Raw genomic sequence first — 18,060 nt, 5'->3', positions numbered from 1 at the left:
TATAAACTGGATGGCTGAAATGAAAAACAAAGGGCATAACCTAAAAAATGTATACTTCATAATTATTGTGCTACTGTGTGTGTAAAAAGGTAATGAATGACGACTGAAATATTAACTTACGTAGCTGTTTTCACATTTCTCAATTCAGGAGCGTAAAAATCTGGGTTGTTTATAAAGAACATGCCGACCATTATAGCGTCCACTTTAGGTAGATTTCTACTGTCTGCTTTTTCGAAATTTGGTTCCATGACAAACAAAAATATAATGTTATAACATAAAGAACAAAACTGATTACAGACACCTTGAATCACAAGAAATAAGTTATACAAGAAACAAAACCAAAAGCGAAATTCAGCAACGACGTGAGTAAACGTTGGGATCACTTGTTATTTACGCCGCTGTGACGTCATGGCAGATGCAGCCAATCATGGATGTTTTCGGTCACGTGGTAATTTAAATAAATATGATGTTTTTTCTCGACGATTTATAAATAAATAAGTTATTATTTATATCATTTATTAATTTAAATCGCTTCAAAAACCTTATATATATATGGATTACACAAAAAAGTAATTTATTTTTTATACTGTCAAATAGCCTATTATAGATGATATCATAACATACGATAACATATTTCAGTACAAATGATAATAGAATAATAAAAATACTTTCATACGAAAAATTTATAATTGAATCGTCCTTTGATTCAATAGGACCTAAGACAATAGGTATAAGGTCCTAACCTTTCCTAACAACAAACTATATTTTGTCCTGTGTCTATAAGCCACAAAAACAAGAGAATTCGATTTTGTCGGACAGTTGAATTTGACAAACGACAAACGTAATCATAAAATTCGAACTATTTAAGGTCCAGTTTCTCTAAATCAATCTTTCTTCACTCACAATTCCTTATAAAATGTTTATTTTTTATATGATAAATTGACTTCAGGCTTAAAAGGCAACCTGACAAAAGACCGCCAAAATCCATGACACAGACACAAATTAAAAAAAAAAAAACATTTTTCTTCCTCATATTTTTTTCATTATGTCAGACAACATGCCGCCAAAATATGACATTCCAATAACATTCTATATCCAAGATTGAACTCGCCAAAATCCATGTCACTGACACATTAAAAAAAATATAAAAAAGAAAAAACCAAACACTACCCATATAAATCGTACACGACGCACTGACAGATGGCGTTCCTGCAGAACCGCTCGATATCGCTCGTGGACATGTACATAGACAACTCGGAGCCGTCAGAGAACGTCGGCCAGATACACTTCTCGCTTGAGTACGACTTCCAGAACACGACGCTCATCTTGAAAATCATACAGGTTAGTGAAAATCTTATTATTTACATCGGCTCATATGGTTTTCTTTAACTTACCCAGTTATTCCACTTGTCAATTCTCTCCTCTCCCATACTTTTTAAGATTTTTTTTCACCAATAATGTGCGAGGATGTGTAGCGAGGAATGTAAATAGCCAATAGTATCGCTTCAAACGCTTAACGCTTCAAAATTTAAACTAAATGAAGCATTATGATTGGTTATTTACAAATACATTCCTCGCTACACATCCTCCCACATTATTGATGGAAAAGAAACCTAATGAATCCGTAACAGTCCTTTTCTTTATTCCACTCGTCAATACTTTCCTTATCCCATACCATTTATTGTCGACAATGCATTTGTTCATGTTGGTTAGTAAATATTTGATTAATTGTATCAGCCTGTATCCTTTTCCTTACCTTTCCTAATCCCTTATTCCAATCCTTGCATTATCCTACTTATACCTTTTATAGTCAGAAATAAATTTGCAGACGCTTAAGGTCTTAAGCCTTGTTTCTCTGTAAATGTTCATGGACGGTGGTAGTGCTTAACCACCAGTCCTATCTATTTACAAGTTTGAAAACAGTTTAGTACCTAGAAATTTATGCGAAACTAGCTGTGCCCGCGACTTCGTCCGCGTGGAATAGTGACTGCATAGTAGTTACTACTTAACACACAATTATTGAGTAAACACGTCTTGAAACACGTACTATCATCATATGCAACTAAATTATAAGTACTTACACATTATTATAAAGTTAAGAGATAAAATAAATAATAACACAAAAGAACTGTTAGTAAAATTTATTACTAAACTGAGCTATAAAACTTAGGTACAGAAGAGTTCAAAATTTCTAGGATGTGGTTATTCTCCCGCTCCCATATTCCTTCTACTTTCACAGCCTTTCAACTTTTCCCTTTCACTCCTAGTAAATGGCAGAACCGATTTTGATCTAAACCATGTCTAATCATACCTATATATTATGTACATGTCATATCCTTTCGTTTGGTACTCCATTTGGATTATTTATCCCCACTACCACCCCTAAGGTGCCCTATATGTAATAAACAGATTAACCAATTTTGATAAAACATGACTAATTGTAATTCACACGTCATTTGATATGCCGCTTGATTATATTATTTGACCACATTCGATTATTCATTCCCACTTTTACCGCTATAAATCAATAAATGGATGAACCGATTTTGATTAAAATATATGCCTCATCAAACTTCTCACGTCAGGTCATGCCCTTTCATTTGATATGCCACTTGGGTATATTATTTGACAACTTTTATTCCCACTTTTATACCTATATCCATTAAATGGATGAACCAATTTTGATAAAATATGTCTTATTGTACTTTACACGTCATGTCTTTCATTAGATAAGTCACTTGAGTATATTTGATAAAATTTATTTATTTATTCCCACTTTTACCTCTATATCAAATAAATGGATGAACCGATTTTGATAACATTGGACTACTTAATTGTTTCTGACAGGTCGTCTTTTTTTCATTTGATATATCACTTGGGTATAACAGACAGCATTCAGCATTCGTTTTTCTCATTCCCACTTTTGCCCTACATATAATTATTGGATGAACCGATTTTGATTAAATATGCCTCATTATACTTCTCACGTCAGGTCATGCGGCATGCCCTTTCATTTGATATGCCTCTTGGGTATATTCGACAACTTTTATTCCCACTTTTATACCTACATATTATATCCAATAAATGGATGAACCAATTTTGATAAAATATTATGTCTTATTGTACTTTACACGTCATGTCTTTCATTAGATACGTCACTTGAGTATATTTGATAAAATTCATTTATTTATTCCCACTTTTACCCCTATATCAAATAAATGAATGAACCGATTTTGATAAAATATGTCTTATTGTACTTTACACGTCATGTCTTTCATTAGATAAGTCACTTGAGTATATTTGATAAAATTTATTTATTTATTCCCACTTTTACCCCTATATCAAATAAATGGATGAACCAATTTTGATAACATTGGACTACTTAATTGTTTCTGACATGTCGTCTATTTTCATTTGATATATCACTTGGGTATAACCTACATTAACAACTAACATTCGTTTTTTTTCATTCCCACTTACCCCTATATAATATAATAAACAACTAATGTAACAAAAAAACGCATCTAATTCGTATTACCCGTTAGCGAGCTACGGTGGCACAGACAGACACGCAATACACACATAGCGGTCATAACACCCGTCTTTTTGCGTCGGGGGTTAAAAATATAATACCTACGATATAATTTCAAAGACCTTTTATATAGAAAATTTACCTAGAAGTAACCATAATGGTATTTGTGCAGGTTTTAGACTTATGAGCAAAAATCTAAATAAAGGTCCTTGACCCCCCCTACTACCCCCTCAGCATAACCACCCCCCCCCCACGCTTGGGGACTTTCAATATGATCATCTGGACATGTCAAGGAATAACTTTAGCGTATAATTTACGTAATAAAGTAATTCATGTATAGAATGCCTTAGCAAATGTTCGCTGTGATTACTTAAATGGTCATAACTTTTTTATTTATGAACCGATTGACATGAAATAAACACTAAATGTTAAATCAAGCTTACCACAATATATTAGTGAAAACCGCATCTAAATCGGATAAGCCATTTCTGAGATTAGCGTGTTCAAACATACAGACAAACAGACAAACAGACAAAAATTTTTTTAACAAAAGTTTTGGGTTTGGGATCGATTTAGTAATAACCCCTGCTAATTTTTTTTTACATATTTTCATTGTACAGACACCACTTTTCTAGAATTTTATTATAGAATAAAAAAAATAAAATAATAAATATAATATAATACTTATATATGTATTGATCATGTTTTGTAAACATAAAAATAATAAATGTGTATGGAATACAGGAATACGATTTCTCGTATAGAAATGTAACTAATGTATCAAAATATGGGTGGCGTCACTGTAGCAAGAAAGTCATTTCTTTTAAGTGCACCTAGCACTACTGCAATGGCTTTTAATCAACTTACTTCACATCTATAAGTCGCAGGCAAATTGTATTATAAGGCCGTTTACAAAAGCTCGGCATTTTGTAATATGTCGAGAATTTACTTTTTCCAAAATTCTACAAAAAGACGGTCGCGAGGCGAGGCCTATTTTTAAGTAGTTAAAAAAACACGAACCTAACCTAACCCACACCCTTATCCAAACCAAAAACTTCTGATTACGAATTCTCGAGATATTACCAAATGCCGAGCTTTTGTAAACGGCGAGATTATACAATTTGCCTGCGACATATACATAATATTATGACGAAGTAAGAACTTTTATGGGAATTTTCGCACTCTAGCGCCACTGTGGTTCATTCTCGAACTATTATTTTGTTAAATTTGCCAGACACATTTCACAAAACCTATGTATGGTGGATTGTCTACTTCCTTCCTAACCTTGTAGCATGTTTCTTCACTTGCTATAAAAAATATGTACCCAGATATTTTTATAGCAAGTGAAGAAACATGCTACAAGATTAGGAAGGGCGTTTAAAATCTATCTAACAGCTATCTGGATTAATTCTCCTTATATAAAAGGTATATGCTAATCCATATTATTATAATTTAGGTAGCCAATTTAATCCACATCTGACAATGTTATTTCATTACAGGACTCAAATATTATGACAAGCTTGAGTGTTTATTATAGCAATAATACGTATAGAGGGACTTGTAAGTGTATTATGTGTTCCTTCCATGTATAGCGATGATAATAAACAAATACAAGTAGCTATCCCGGCAAATGTCTGCCTTACACTTATCACTTAGAGATATGAAAATATATGTTTGCCGATTCTCAGATCTACCCAATAGGCATAGAAAATTTCATGAAAATTGGTACAGCCGTTTCAGTGGAGTAGGGTAACTAACATTGCGACACGATAATTTAATAAATATAGAGATAAATATATACTATAATATTATGTTTTGTAATGTGTTATACACTGCATAGACCATAGTGCATATTAATTATGAAATGTATCTTTCATAGCGTATACGTGCAGTGGAACGCGGATGACAGTAATGATAATGGCGAATTTTGACCGCTGGCCTAGTATTTATAATGACCAAATTACACATTTTACAATTATAGCTGAGTTTGTTTGTTCGTTATTGTATTATCATCAATTGAATTAACATATCATGGCGTGTCATGAACTACCTCCATCAGGTGTAATTATTAATTTTCCGTCGTAAAAACTGCCTTCTTCTAACTATTATTATGGACATTTTTGCAAGATGTTCCCCTAACATTCATTTGTCTTATTAGCTTTTTTTCTTTAGATTCGAATTCATTGAACCCATTGGTAATTATTTTATAAGTAGTAACTATCCCTTTCACATTCAAGTTATTTAACCTACTCAAACATTCAAACATTTATTTATTCAATTAGACTTCTTCTAGAAGCACTTTTGAAACGTCATTACATATTTTTAACATTTACCACCGATTCGGAAAGCAGTATCTACGGAAGAGAACCGGCAAGAAACTCCATAGTTGCTCTTTGCCTAAGAAGAAAAGAACCAAAAAAGAGTCACATAAGAAAATGTCCACCATATATTTTATGTTTATAAATAAGAGGCTCAGAGGATAACAATTAATTACAAAAACATGCGAGCTAAATTACAATGTAAACATAATAATAAGATATATTAGGTACACAAATCCATCACGACTTCAAGCGTTAAAATGAACTACAAATATGTATGAATTGAAAAATATCTGCGTCAATTTGTTCATATAATATTGTACTTTATGTAAATAAGAACATATAGAGATTATGATTTCATCCGTATTTTCATAAATAAATATTAAATGGATTATAGTATTCTCTAGTGTTTGATTTTACGCGAGTATTATACATTTAGATATTAAAGATTTAAACGGATTTTTAACGATTTATTCATATTATTTTCTTAGTCTCCCCGTGACCACGCTCACTGCAAAGTGTGCGAAACGCCGGGAAAATAATATCTATACTAATATTATAAAACTGAAGAGTTTGTTTGTTTGAAAGCGCTAATTTCGGGAATATAGACTATAGTAATAATTTTTCAAATCGGACCAGTAGTCCGATTTGAAAAATTATTTCGGTGTTAAATAGCCCATATAAAAAGGAAGGTTATATGCTATATATTATCATCACGCTAAGACCAACAGGAGCGGAGCGCTGCGGGTAAAACCGTAGGGCACAGCTTGTAATAAATAAATCGCATTTCAAATCCGTTAAAATCTTTAATTTGTAAATAAATGGATTATCGTACTTTTCCGAGGTTCGACCATCGAGATATATGTACTAGTACATAATATATCTCGATGGGTTCGACGCCCACACGGAGATACATTTTCAATCAAAAACTAATTCTTTTATTTGATTTAATTTCTTCTATTCATGTGATTGGCTATTGATAAAAATAATACTTTTATTTATTTCTGGCATAATACTTTTTATAAAGAAACATTATAACTCGATAAACTTTGTCTATACCCACGCAAATCTATTAACTTTTTCAAAAGAATTCGTTTTGTGATTTGATGTTTTATAAGCATCATTTTGAATCATCATTTTTGCCAAATTTCATACTTCCCGCATTTTTCCCAAAAACATGCTCAAAGTTTTTGCAGGCTAATAAAAAGCACGGGCTCGCTAAAATGTCTAGAAACCTTGTTATTTTATGGCAGTTTTTCAACTTTAACAATTTTACTTTTGTCATAGAGATGGATAGCATACAATTCTGTAAATAATTCATACCATAGGTATTTACTTACTTTCATCACATCAAAATAAAAATAACGATCTAAATAGTAAAACTATTTAGATTAATTTTGATTGACCTGGGTCATACAGATTATTTTTTCTGATTGATAACACATTGTAATATTATGTTTAAAACACGTTTATTATTAAATATTTACGCGTATCTAGATAAAAATACAACGAACCTAACCGAACCCACCCCCTTATCCAGACCAAAAATTTCTGATTACAAATTCTCGACATATTACAAAATGCCGAGCGTTTGTGAACGGCGAAATAATACAATCGGTTCAGCCGTTCTCGAGTTATGCTTACTAACACATTTTGCGATTCATTTTTATAGCATAGATAGGTAAGCGTTATTTAATAACTATAATAAAACCAAATTACAGGGGAAGGACCTACCAGCCAAGGACCTAAGTGGAACATCAGACCCCTACGTACGAGTGACCCTACTGCCAGACAAGAAACACCGTCTGGAGACGAAAATCAAACGTCGGACCCTAAACCCGAGGTGGAACGAAACGTTTTACTTCGAAGGGTTTCCCATACAGAAGCTGCAGGCTAGGGTATGTATTATAATTAGGATATTCGTATTTATTTATTTTATTTTAAACACTGTATTGTGCTGCCAACATAACAATTTGATTAAACATGATTCTATGAAAATATCTTTAATGGGGCGTTACGAATGTACATTATATTATATCAAATAATATTTAACGATATTTCATAATAATTAGGTACATTAAATAATCTCTAATTGCATATAATTAATAGAAAAAAAACTAATAAAAATATTATTAAATGCATAATGACCCTTCGAATATAAAATCCTTCTTATATATCTGTGCATTCAACAAACCCCAAAAAACAAATGAAACTTACGTAGATATTTTCAACATACACAGCTAAATGCATTGTTTACAAAAGTATTCAGTTCACGATGATTCCGACTCATTAGTGTAACTTCATTCGAAGTGAAATTGACCCAAAAACACAATTTCGAATTATTGAAATTGTTACAAAGGTAACCTCTTTTATTGCAGTACAAAACTATGAGAATTGAGATCTATACTATTATAAAGCTGAAGAGTTTGTTTGTTTGATCGCGCTTATCTGAGGAACCACGGGTCCTATTTGAAAAATTATTTCAATGTTAGATAGTCCATTTACCGAGGAAGGTAGTATAAGTTTTACCCGCGTGGATCCTATTGGTCTTAGCGTGATGATATAATATAGCCTTCCTCGATAAACGGGCTATCTAACACCGAAACAATTTTTCAAATCGGACCAGTAGTTCCTGAGATTAGCGTGTTCAAACAAACAAACTCTTCAGCTTTAGGATAGATTACTATTTTTTCTATGTTTAGCTGCATCATACAAATATTTACTATCCTACTTATCCTATGAACCGTGAATATATTTATTCATTTTTGACATTATCCCTATAGGTACAAATTGTCATCTCTTATTTCACCCCTTTTAAGTTTTGTGTTTCAGCAAAAAGTAGCTTCAAGGTTTCGTGTTCCATGCGTTTTAGCCGTGAAATGGTAACAGAGTGATAGACTTACGAATGTATTTATAGAAATCGAATTTTGTTTATTCTATGTATATGTAGAAAACGAATGAAAAGACTTGAAAGTTTTCTTATTTCTAAAATCTTTTAAAGTACGTTAACTTAACAACTTGGAAACTAAACAAACAATATAAAAACTTTAAACATTTCAATGTACCTATGGTTGAACTACTTAACGTTACTTGGGTATTTACTATTTAACTTAGTTCGACTTAGTAACTTTGGTAAGTAATAGTTGTATTGACGTATAAAATAACTGAAAATATGGAAACGCCGTTTAATTTCGAATTCGCTTAGTTCTTATAATCTACATACAAAAACAGTCATGTCAGGTACACCTCTCAAAAACAAATGAATACATTTAAATAATGAGTTTCGATTCTTATTATTTTTGTAAGACTTCAGAAAAACCCATTCAGAGCTGGCGATTTTCTATAATTTAATCTACGTTCCTAAGAAAAGTACAAAGAAAACTAATATTAACTGTAGAATTTCTTAAAGCACTTCTAACTGCTTTCTGAAGCTAAGTGCAAAGTAATATGATTCTACAGCAAAAGAAGTCTGAATAAAATATGTTTGAAATTGAATTAAAGATTTAAGTTAGCTGGTCCTGCTTCTCCCGGATAAATTTATTTTGTGATTTTCAATTTTTCTATAGTTATTATCTTAATTTGCACCTAGACAAAGACAAAAAATAAAACATCTGTACAGCTGAAAGTTATATAATAACACGACTCTCTCTTATTTATAAATTTACTAGCTTTCCGCCCGCGGCTTCGCCCGCTTTGTCTAAAACATAATAAATTATAAACTAAAACCTTCCTCTTGAATCACTCTATCTATTAAAAAAAACCGCATCAAAATCCGTTGCGTAGTTTTAAAGATTTAAGCATACATAGGGACATAGGGACATAGGGACAGAGAAAGTGGCTTTGTTTTATACTATGTAGTGATTTTGTTCTGCCATTCCCGATTTTACGTTTAGCAACACATTTGGAGATTCATTTTTATTTATATGAGGATATTTTAAAGTTATTTATTAAGTTAATTATTGTTAATTTATTTCAGGTCCTACATCTCCACGTCTTCGACTATGATCGTTTTTCACGCGACGACTCTATCGGGGAAGTGTTCTTACCTCTATGTCAAGTGAGTACCTATTCAAAGTATAAAATCCATACTAATATTATAAATGCGAAAGTAACTCTGTCTGTCTGTCTGTTACTCAATCACGCCTAAACTACTGTACCAATTCGCATGAAATTTGGTATGGAGATATTTTGATACCCGAGAAAGGACATAGGCTACCTTTTATTGCGAAATATGTACCACGGCCGAAGCCGGGGCGAACCTCTAGTGTGATATAAATCCTATCCTACTTCCTACTAATATTATAAATGCGAAAGTTTGTGAGGATGTGTATGTGTTTGTTTGTTACTCTTTCACGCAAATACTACTGAACCGATTACAATGAAATTAAGCACACATATAGAGGGTAACTTGGATTAACACATAGGATAGGTTTTATCCCGGAAATCCCACGGGAACGGGAACTTTGCGGCTTTTCTTTGAAATCGCGGGCGAAGCCGCGGGCGGAAAGTTAGTAAATAATATTATAAAGCTATATTCTAATCTAAACAAATAGAAATATATAAAGATTTTCGTTTGATTGTTACAGTTAACTGGTTTAAAAAATGATCAATTTCAATCATTGTTGAGTAACATACTGTTTTTTTAATGTTATGAATTGAAATGGCCCTACTGGCTAATTTAGCAGTTTTGTCTTTGCGTATGTATAACTGACTAGCTTTCCGCCCACGGCTTCGCCCGCGTTTTCAAAGAAAAACCTACGTATCTACCGTTCCCGTGGGATTTCCGGGATAAAACCTAGCCTAAGTGTTAATCCAAGTTACCCTCTATATTATGTGTGCTAAATTTCATTGAAATCGGTCCAGTAGTTTATGCGTGAAAACCATACATACATATACATAAGTAGAAACCTTTCCTCTTTATAATATTAGTATAGATATTCATCCATCTATCGATATCTTTATTCTGGCGAAAACAGGCTATATTTTTTTATTCTGAGTCACGGCGCTTGAGGCTAATAAAAAACATCAATCATTCTTCCTGGGGATCGCTTTAGAAATGTCACTAGGAAGGACTAAGGTGAACCTTTATACGTTAAGTTGACGTGGCCCTTTTGGCCAAAAGCCGTTTATCCTCCTTGTATACATTGTATACGTATGATGGATCAAACCTTAAGAATTAAAAATAAATAAAAAAGTTTAGAAAATTTTGGAGAGCAGAGTTAATGAAAAAAAGCATGAAAAAGGGTTATATATAAAATTGAAATATAAGTAATTATTAGCCTCGCTGATGAAAAATTTCCTCAATCTTCTCTGAAACTTTTAACGCCTGTTAAAATTGATGAGCAAAACTGCTGCCGCACGTTTTGTCTCTAATTATATTAATATTTGGGTCTAATTAAAATTTAAATTAACAATTTCCGTGCAAGATTTATATTAAATATCATGTATATAGGATTTAATATTAATACTTACTTTCCTAGCTTTACTGAACGTCTATAGACATTGTTTCAAAGTATAATAGGCCGTCATTTAATATCTCGCTATGATTAAAATATCTAAATTTGTATCAATTGTACTTATTTCATATTAATGTCTGTAATTATTTTGCTCATCTTAAAATATAATAATTAAATGCGAAATCTTTTGTAACAATAACTTGAAAGTTGAAACGTGGCGTAATAATGTTCTCTTGTCAGTGTAGGTACGTATTCGTAATAAACGATAGGTACACTAAGAAAATAGTCTTATTTATCTTATTTATATGTATTACAGATGATAACTAAAATAAATTACTACCTACCTCTATTGTTAAGTAATTTTATCATATTTTATTCACAACAGCTTAAGAAAAAACAATTTGGTGAAAGGAAATTTATGAGTAAAACATATTTTCTTATAATATTATCAGGTTGCTTAGAAGTATCATTAAAAAAGTGTGTGTGCCGAGCACACGTGTCAAAAGTGAAACTTCTTTGACAAGATTAAGATAAAATCGTCACCTTACTCCATGACATGAAGGTATTGCCATGACGCGACCTTGAAATTTTACTCTCAACGCGCCTAAAGAAGTTTCACTTCAAAAACATGTATTCAAATAAGTTGGAACAATCCCTAAAAAAATTTTAACCCTACAATCTAAATTACAGGTGGACCTCAGTGAGAAGCCATCCTTCTGGAAGGCTCTGAAGCCCCCCGCTAAGGACAAATGTGGGGAACTGCTGACGTCACTCTGCTATCATCCCAGTAATAGTGTGCTAACACTAGCACTGCTTAAAGCGAGGAATTTGAAGGCGAAGGATATTAACGGGAAATCTGGTAAGTTAAAATATACACGAATTTGATAAAAACAATAGAAAAAATTCGATCACGAGGCGGGATTCGAACCTGCGTCTTTCCGCCATTGCCGTGGTCCCACCAGAGCAATCGAAAGACGCGGGTTGTTGTATATATGTATTAGACTAGTAAATAACCCGTATTGCTCCGCTCTTGTTGGTCTTAGCGTAATTATATATAGCCTTCCTCGATAAATGAGCTATCAAACACCTTAAGAATTTTTCAAATCGGACCTTTAGTTCCTGAGATTAGCGCGTTCAAACAAACCTACCAATTATTAATAGTTTGTTACTCTTTCACGTGATAGCCACTCAAAAGATTTTGATACTTGGCATAAGCTACCTATATCACAAAAGCTATAGAAATTCTTGCTTTTGGGCGTTCGTCCGCAAGTAAAACCGCGCGATACAACTAGTAAATAACAATCTGAAGTAGCATATAGTATAGATGTTCTATATCACTCGAACAGAATACATCTTATCCTAATACGAAGGAAAAGCACTTCTAAAAGTTGCCTAGCTAAATATTTGATGTCGAGTCAGAGGCAATTAATTTTATTTCCTCAATTATTTCGCCAAGATAGCTAATGTTATTTTAGTTATATCCTGTACCAATATCTGTACAAACGAAGCAGTATCCAATATCTTCAGACTTTGATTAGAAAATATGTATTTTTTGGCGGATAATAAATATAGGGTGTCCCACCGTCGGTGTTCTAAGCTCAATGGAGGTTATAGTTTTGCATACGATGAGTAGTTACGTCAAAAATACTTAAAAAATTCCAGATGCATTTTTTTTCAAATAGATGAATTCTTAAGACGCTTTGTGTACACCCCTAACATTAGTATATCAATAGTGGGACACCCTGTATAAGTTACATATAGGCTTGTGGGCTATATGCTACTTGTTGTAAGTAGATTCTGTAAATAATAAATAGGTATACATAATTATTGTAATGCACCTCTTCCTGGTTATCTGGGAGAGATCGCTTTTACCAAAATTATGTTTGTTACGCATGACAAAGGCAATCTGGATACACTTGGTCTAGCGAAGTTCTTGTAACATCCATACATACATATATCTAATTTTAACGGACATACGCTTCATATTAGTTAATCAACGACTATCCATAGGTATAAGATATTTTAATTTTTCACGTGACTTAACGCAAGGTAAACTAGAAAAGTTATTACTCTCATTTTACCCGTTTATGGAGTATAGCCGCGTTTTTCAACACCTAGTCATTTATAGTTTCAACTCGTGGTTTTACTTGCAGAATTTTTGAAAAAAGTAGCCTAAATGTTATTATTAGTCATCTACAATGCGTGTATAGTTCCAAAAATAGTTGGGCCGTTTGTACATGAAAAATTTTATATTTATATGCAATAAAACTTGGTTTTTTGTAATCTATATATCTACACAAAATTCATATAGGTTACCTACCTATATGAATTTTGTGCTATGTCCCATCAGTTGATTTTACGTAAAAGTGGAAACATCCATGCATCCTTACCAATCAACTTTTAATCTTTGTAGGAAATATGTTTAGGATTAGCATGTTTCCTTCTGCATATCCTTTATATTACGGGTCATTTTAGTCTGACCAAAGCACCAAAGAATCCACACTTGGAAATAAAACAGCAAATTAACACCAATCTTTAAAATACAATTTCCCACAAACCTTTTACGCTAGTATTTCCTTCAAAATGAAATTTTCTCGAACCTTTTTCTTATCTCCTTTTATATTTTAGTCTCAAGTCTCAACTTACGTTCGAGTAAAGAAATCTTTGCTTATAAATCAAAGAGTAGGTAACTTGACTCCAATTAAAAATGGCCATATTTCAAAGACTTAAGGGAAATAGATTAATTGATGACAGCGGGTGTTAAATTTTTCACTAATTAGACGCTTATAAAGCTGTCATTTGGAAGGAATAAAAAAATACTAATTGCCTGGAGAGTTGAGCAATTTATTCTCATTGTAATATGACCGATTTTACAGCTTCTATATTATCTTCTCGATATGTATCTTCGCTTATTTTTCGCTTAAATCATAAATGGGAATCGGGTGTATGAAAATATAGGTACATGTCAAAAAGTCTTAATAGGCTAGGTATCATGTAGCTATCAGCGATACGATGGTAAAAATATATAACTAATTCAAGGAAATCGAAGAAAATTTAACAACTACCGTTATGCTTAAATCATCTCTAAATAAAGCCATAATAAAACATATTCGTATCACACTGTTTTTCATCTAATTATTTCATAATACAATGATGATACAGTACTATCTTATTTTACGTATTCCCTATATCCTATTCTTGTAGACAACACCCATAAAGTATGTTATGGTCGTCTATAGTCGTCAATTTGCTAACAAGGCTCGTATAGGCATACCAAAAAACTTACCCACATAACATAAAAAAAAATGTGTGCGAGTACTAGTGTACACACGTAAGAAGTGAAACTTCTTTATGACCTTAAAAATGTCACGAGTATGGCGTAACGCAAAAATGTCACGCGTACGGCGTAACGCAAAAATGTCACGCGTACGGCGTAACACAAAAATGTTACACTAAATATTTTTTGTCCAACCCCGATAAAGAAGTTTCACTTCAAAACTATAATAACCAATATTAACTTCCAGATCCCTACGTAAAAGTATGGCTCCAATTCGGCGACAAACGAATCGAGAAGCGCAAGACAGCTGTATTCAAATGTACTCTAAACCCAGTATTCAACGATTCCTTCTCTTTCAACGTGCCCTGGGAAAAGATAAGGGAATGTTCCCTGGATGTTCAGGTTATGGACTTCGATAATATTGGCAGGAACGAGCTGATTGGACGGATATTGTTGGCTGGTAAGTTATTAATGTCCCTTTTTGACGGCTTGGTTGGTAGTGAGCCTTCCAAGCCAGAGGTAGTGGGTTCGATTCCCAGGGCAAATATTTGTGTGATGAACACAATGTTTGCTTTGTGTCTGGGTGTTAATTATGTATATAAGTATTTATTTAAAATAATATATGTATGTTTATCAGCCATCTGGTTTCCATAACATAAGCTAAAGCTTAGTATGGGATCAGATCATGCCGTGTGTGAAAATTGTCCTGAAAAATTTATTTATTTATGTCACACATGCATATGAGGAGTCGATTTTCTGCCAGAATTTAGAATTTAGGAGTTAAAACTATAAATGCTATGACTTTTACTCTGAACACAAATTACATTGCTTTTTATGTGTCCAAGAATAATTATGGACAATTAATTACGTGTATATACTCTACGTCTTTTTCTTAGTCACAAGGCTTATTGTTTTATTATTTAATTATTTTCATTATCTTTAAATCGCAACAATAAGCATTGTTGTTTATCTTATGACAATAGCTTTTGTGGCCAATATGGCATTTGATAACCTCAACCTGAATTCTAGGAATTTTACTTTCAATTATCATAAAATGCATTTTAATACAATAAGACAAAGTATTAAACTTTAAATTTAGTATGTGGGAACTAACTTTGAAGGATATTTAAGAATGGCATGGGCTTCTTTATCACAAGTCAGCCCGGGTAAAGTCGGGAAAAGGGTATTTTCCAAAATATGCATAATATTATTATTTTTTGTGACAAAGAAAATCTGTTCCTGTCCTCCGTATATGCCCTATAACATTATGCAGTCCTGCCTTAGAGGCGAAACAAGATTTATATTTCTGTAGTGTACCTACTGTATAACCGTGTACGAGAAAGTATTTGATTGTCTTGACTGATTAATAAAAATAAGTAAATATTTTAGTCGGATTTATTCATTTATTTTAATTATAAACTAGCTCACCGTCCGCTTTGTCTAAAACCTAATAAATTATATACTTAAACCTTCCTCTTGAATCACTCTATGTATAAAAATAATCCATTGCGTAGTTTCAAAGTTTTAAGCATACAATAGGACATAGGGACAGAGAAAGCGACTTTGTTTTATACTATGTAGTGATTTTAATTTCATGTAATTAATTTTCAGGTAAAAACGGCTCCGGGGCCACCGAGACCAAACACTGGCAGGACATGATAACCAAACCGCGGCAGACCATCGTTCAGTGGCACCGCCTGAAACCGGAATAATTTGTTACGTCACAACTATTACGTCACACGTGACGACACGTCACAACTATTACGTCACACGTGACGACACGTCACAACTATTACGTCACACGTGACATTACGTCATAAGACTGAACGGTTCTGGGGATACGTTTCCGATGCGCTTTCGATGGTCGGAGTGGATGTGCCAAATGATTATGTTTTAGTTTTATGTTTGATGGGTTAGGTTCTGGTTGATTCGGTTGAAATGTGTCTGGTTGTCAGAATAGATTATTATGTTTATTAAAAACTAGCAGTCCGCCCCGGCTTCGCCCGTGGTACATATTTACGTTTTCTCTACGTAAGAACCATCCTCGTACTTCAAGGAATATAATAAAAAAAGAATTAACGAAATCGGTTCAGCCGTTCTCAAGTTATGCGCTTACCAACACATATTGGGATTCATTTTTTTTATTAAAAATGTTTGATATGATTAGGTTCTGTTCGACCTCTCGATTTATTAAATCCCTTTTTACTTTTCAGTAACTAGTTTTCGGTTTTGATTTAATTAAAGAATAGCTATATTCATCGAATTGAGTAAAAATTTATGGTATGTTTGATTTGCTAACTGTGTGTGTGTCTGGTCAGTTGTTCGCCGTTAAAAAAAATATAAAGACAGAATTAAGTAAGTGTCATCTATTAATTAGGAAAATAAATTATCTGGTATGCTAAATGCAGACGTTTGTGAAATTTTATCTTTACAAAATTTATCAGCCAGACATCACTTCTAAATTCATATTCAGTAGAAAAAGTGGTACTTATAGAAAATTGCTAAGCAGCTCTACCATCGAGAGTCAAGTTAATTAAATTATTATAAGCTATGAAAAGTTATGATTCCATTATATTTTTTAATTTCATGTTGCTGGAAAATATATTGGATATTTTCAATCTGAAAAGTGATGGGAGAATAACGGTATTGAATCGGTATGGACGTTATAACGTAACGTTATCGGTATCGGTTTCGTTAAAAGTTTAGTTAGGTAGAGTTGAATTTATTTATATTATTTTACTAAAATTAAGAATAGTCGAGTTAACAACGTAGTAACTAGCAGGGTCAGTCTTAATACGTGTTTTGTAATAATGTTTTAATCGTAATATTCGTAATCGTAAATATCACGAATAGACATTTTTGGATGCGTTTATTTCTACAACACATTTGCCACATCCATTTCAACATTTTCTTCTTTCATGATCATGACTAACTAGTGCTGTGCATCAAAGAGTTTTTATATATTTCGTTATAAAAAAAAACATTAAAAAATATTACTATTGTTTAACTGCACGGCACTCCATTGCTATGACCTAAATGTTTCTAAAATCTTCAAGGGTTACATGTTTTAAAACATCGTAATAATTCAGTAATAAAATTTTATTTAATACCCAAACACTGTCATAAATGAAAACTTATTTCTAAATTACAATACCTTGTTTTAAAGCATGTAGCTCTTACAATGAATTATTTTTATGATTACAGTTAAATTCTTCTTTTCAAACGCTTGTAATTATAAAAATAATTAATCTACTTGTCACGCTGTCTACATAAAATTGACGTTTTTAGTGTTGAAGAGTCAATGTTAAATTATGGTTAGAATTTAATATTATTGTTATTGTAGATAATAAAAGAAAAAAGTCGTTCGTATCGCACAAAATGAGTAGATGTCATGTTGACGTTTTAAAAATAGTAATATCTATTGGAACGTCAGTATCATTGTATAATATTTTTGCTCGGTTGCTCAAAATGTATTAT

General features: G+C 32.5%; 1 protein-coding gene across 1 annotated transcript in view; it reads left to right on the top strand.

Annotated features, from left to right (window-relative positions):
* Syt7 (Synaptotagmin 7) overlaps positions 1-17,726 on the top strand; it is a 266,016-nt gene extending 248,290 nt beyond the window's left edge. The window contains exons 5-10 of the mRNA XM_089713449.1: positions 1,201-1,341; positions 7,572-7,748; positions 9,827-9,907; positions 11,997-12,165; positions 14,831-15,043; positions 16,195-17,726. Of these exons, the coding sequence (XP_089569575.1) occupies positions 1,201-1,341; positions 7,572-7,748; positions 9,827-9,907; positions 11,997-12,165; positions 14,831-15,043; positions 16,195-16,295 (882 nt within the window). The 3' untranslated portion in view covers positions 16,296-17,726. The remainder of the gene's footprint in view (positions 1-1,200; positions 1,342-7,571; positions 7,749-9,826; positions 9,908-11,996; positions 12,166-14,830; positions 15,044-16,194) is intronic.
* Positions 17,727-18,060: the final 334 nt, after the last annotated feature.

Source organism: Colias philodice, chromosome 30 (assembly GCF_061535455.1).
Source record: "Colias philodice isolate Cphi_HAF_F1 chromosome 30, ilColPhil1 Martin Lab GWU primary, whole genome shotgun sequence".
In the NCBI taxonomy this organism is placed as follows: Eukaryota; Metazoa; Arthropoda; class Insecta; order Lepidoptera; family Pieridae; genus Colias; species Colias philodice.
Note: the sequence above shows the minus strand (reverse complement) of the source record. Positions and strands in the feature narration are given on the sequence as shown.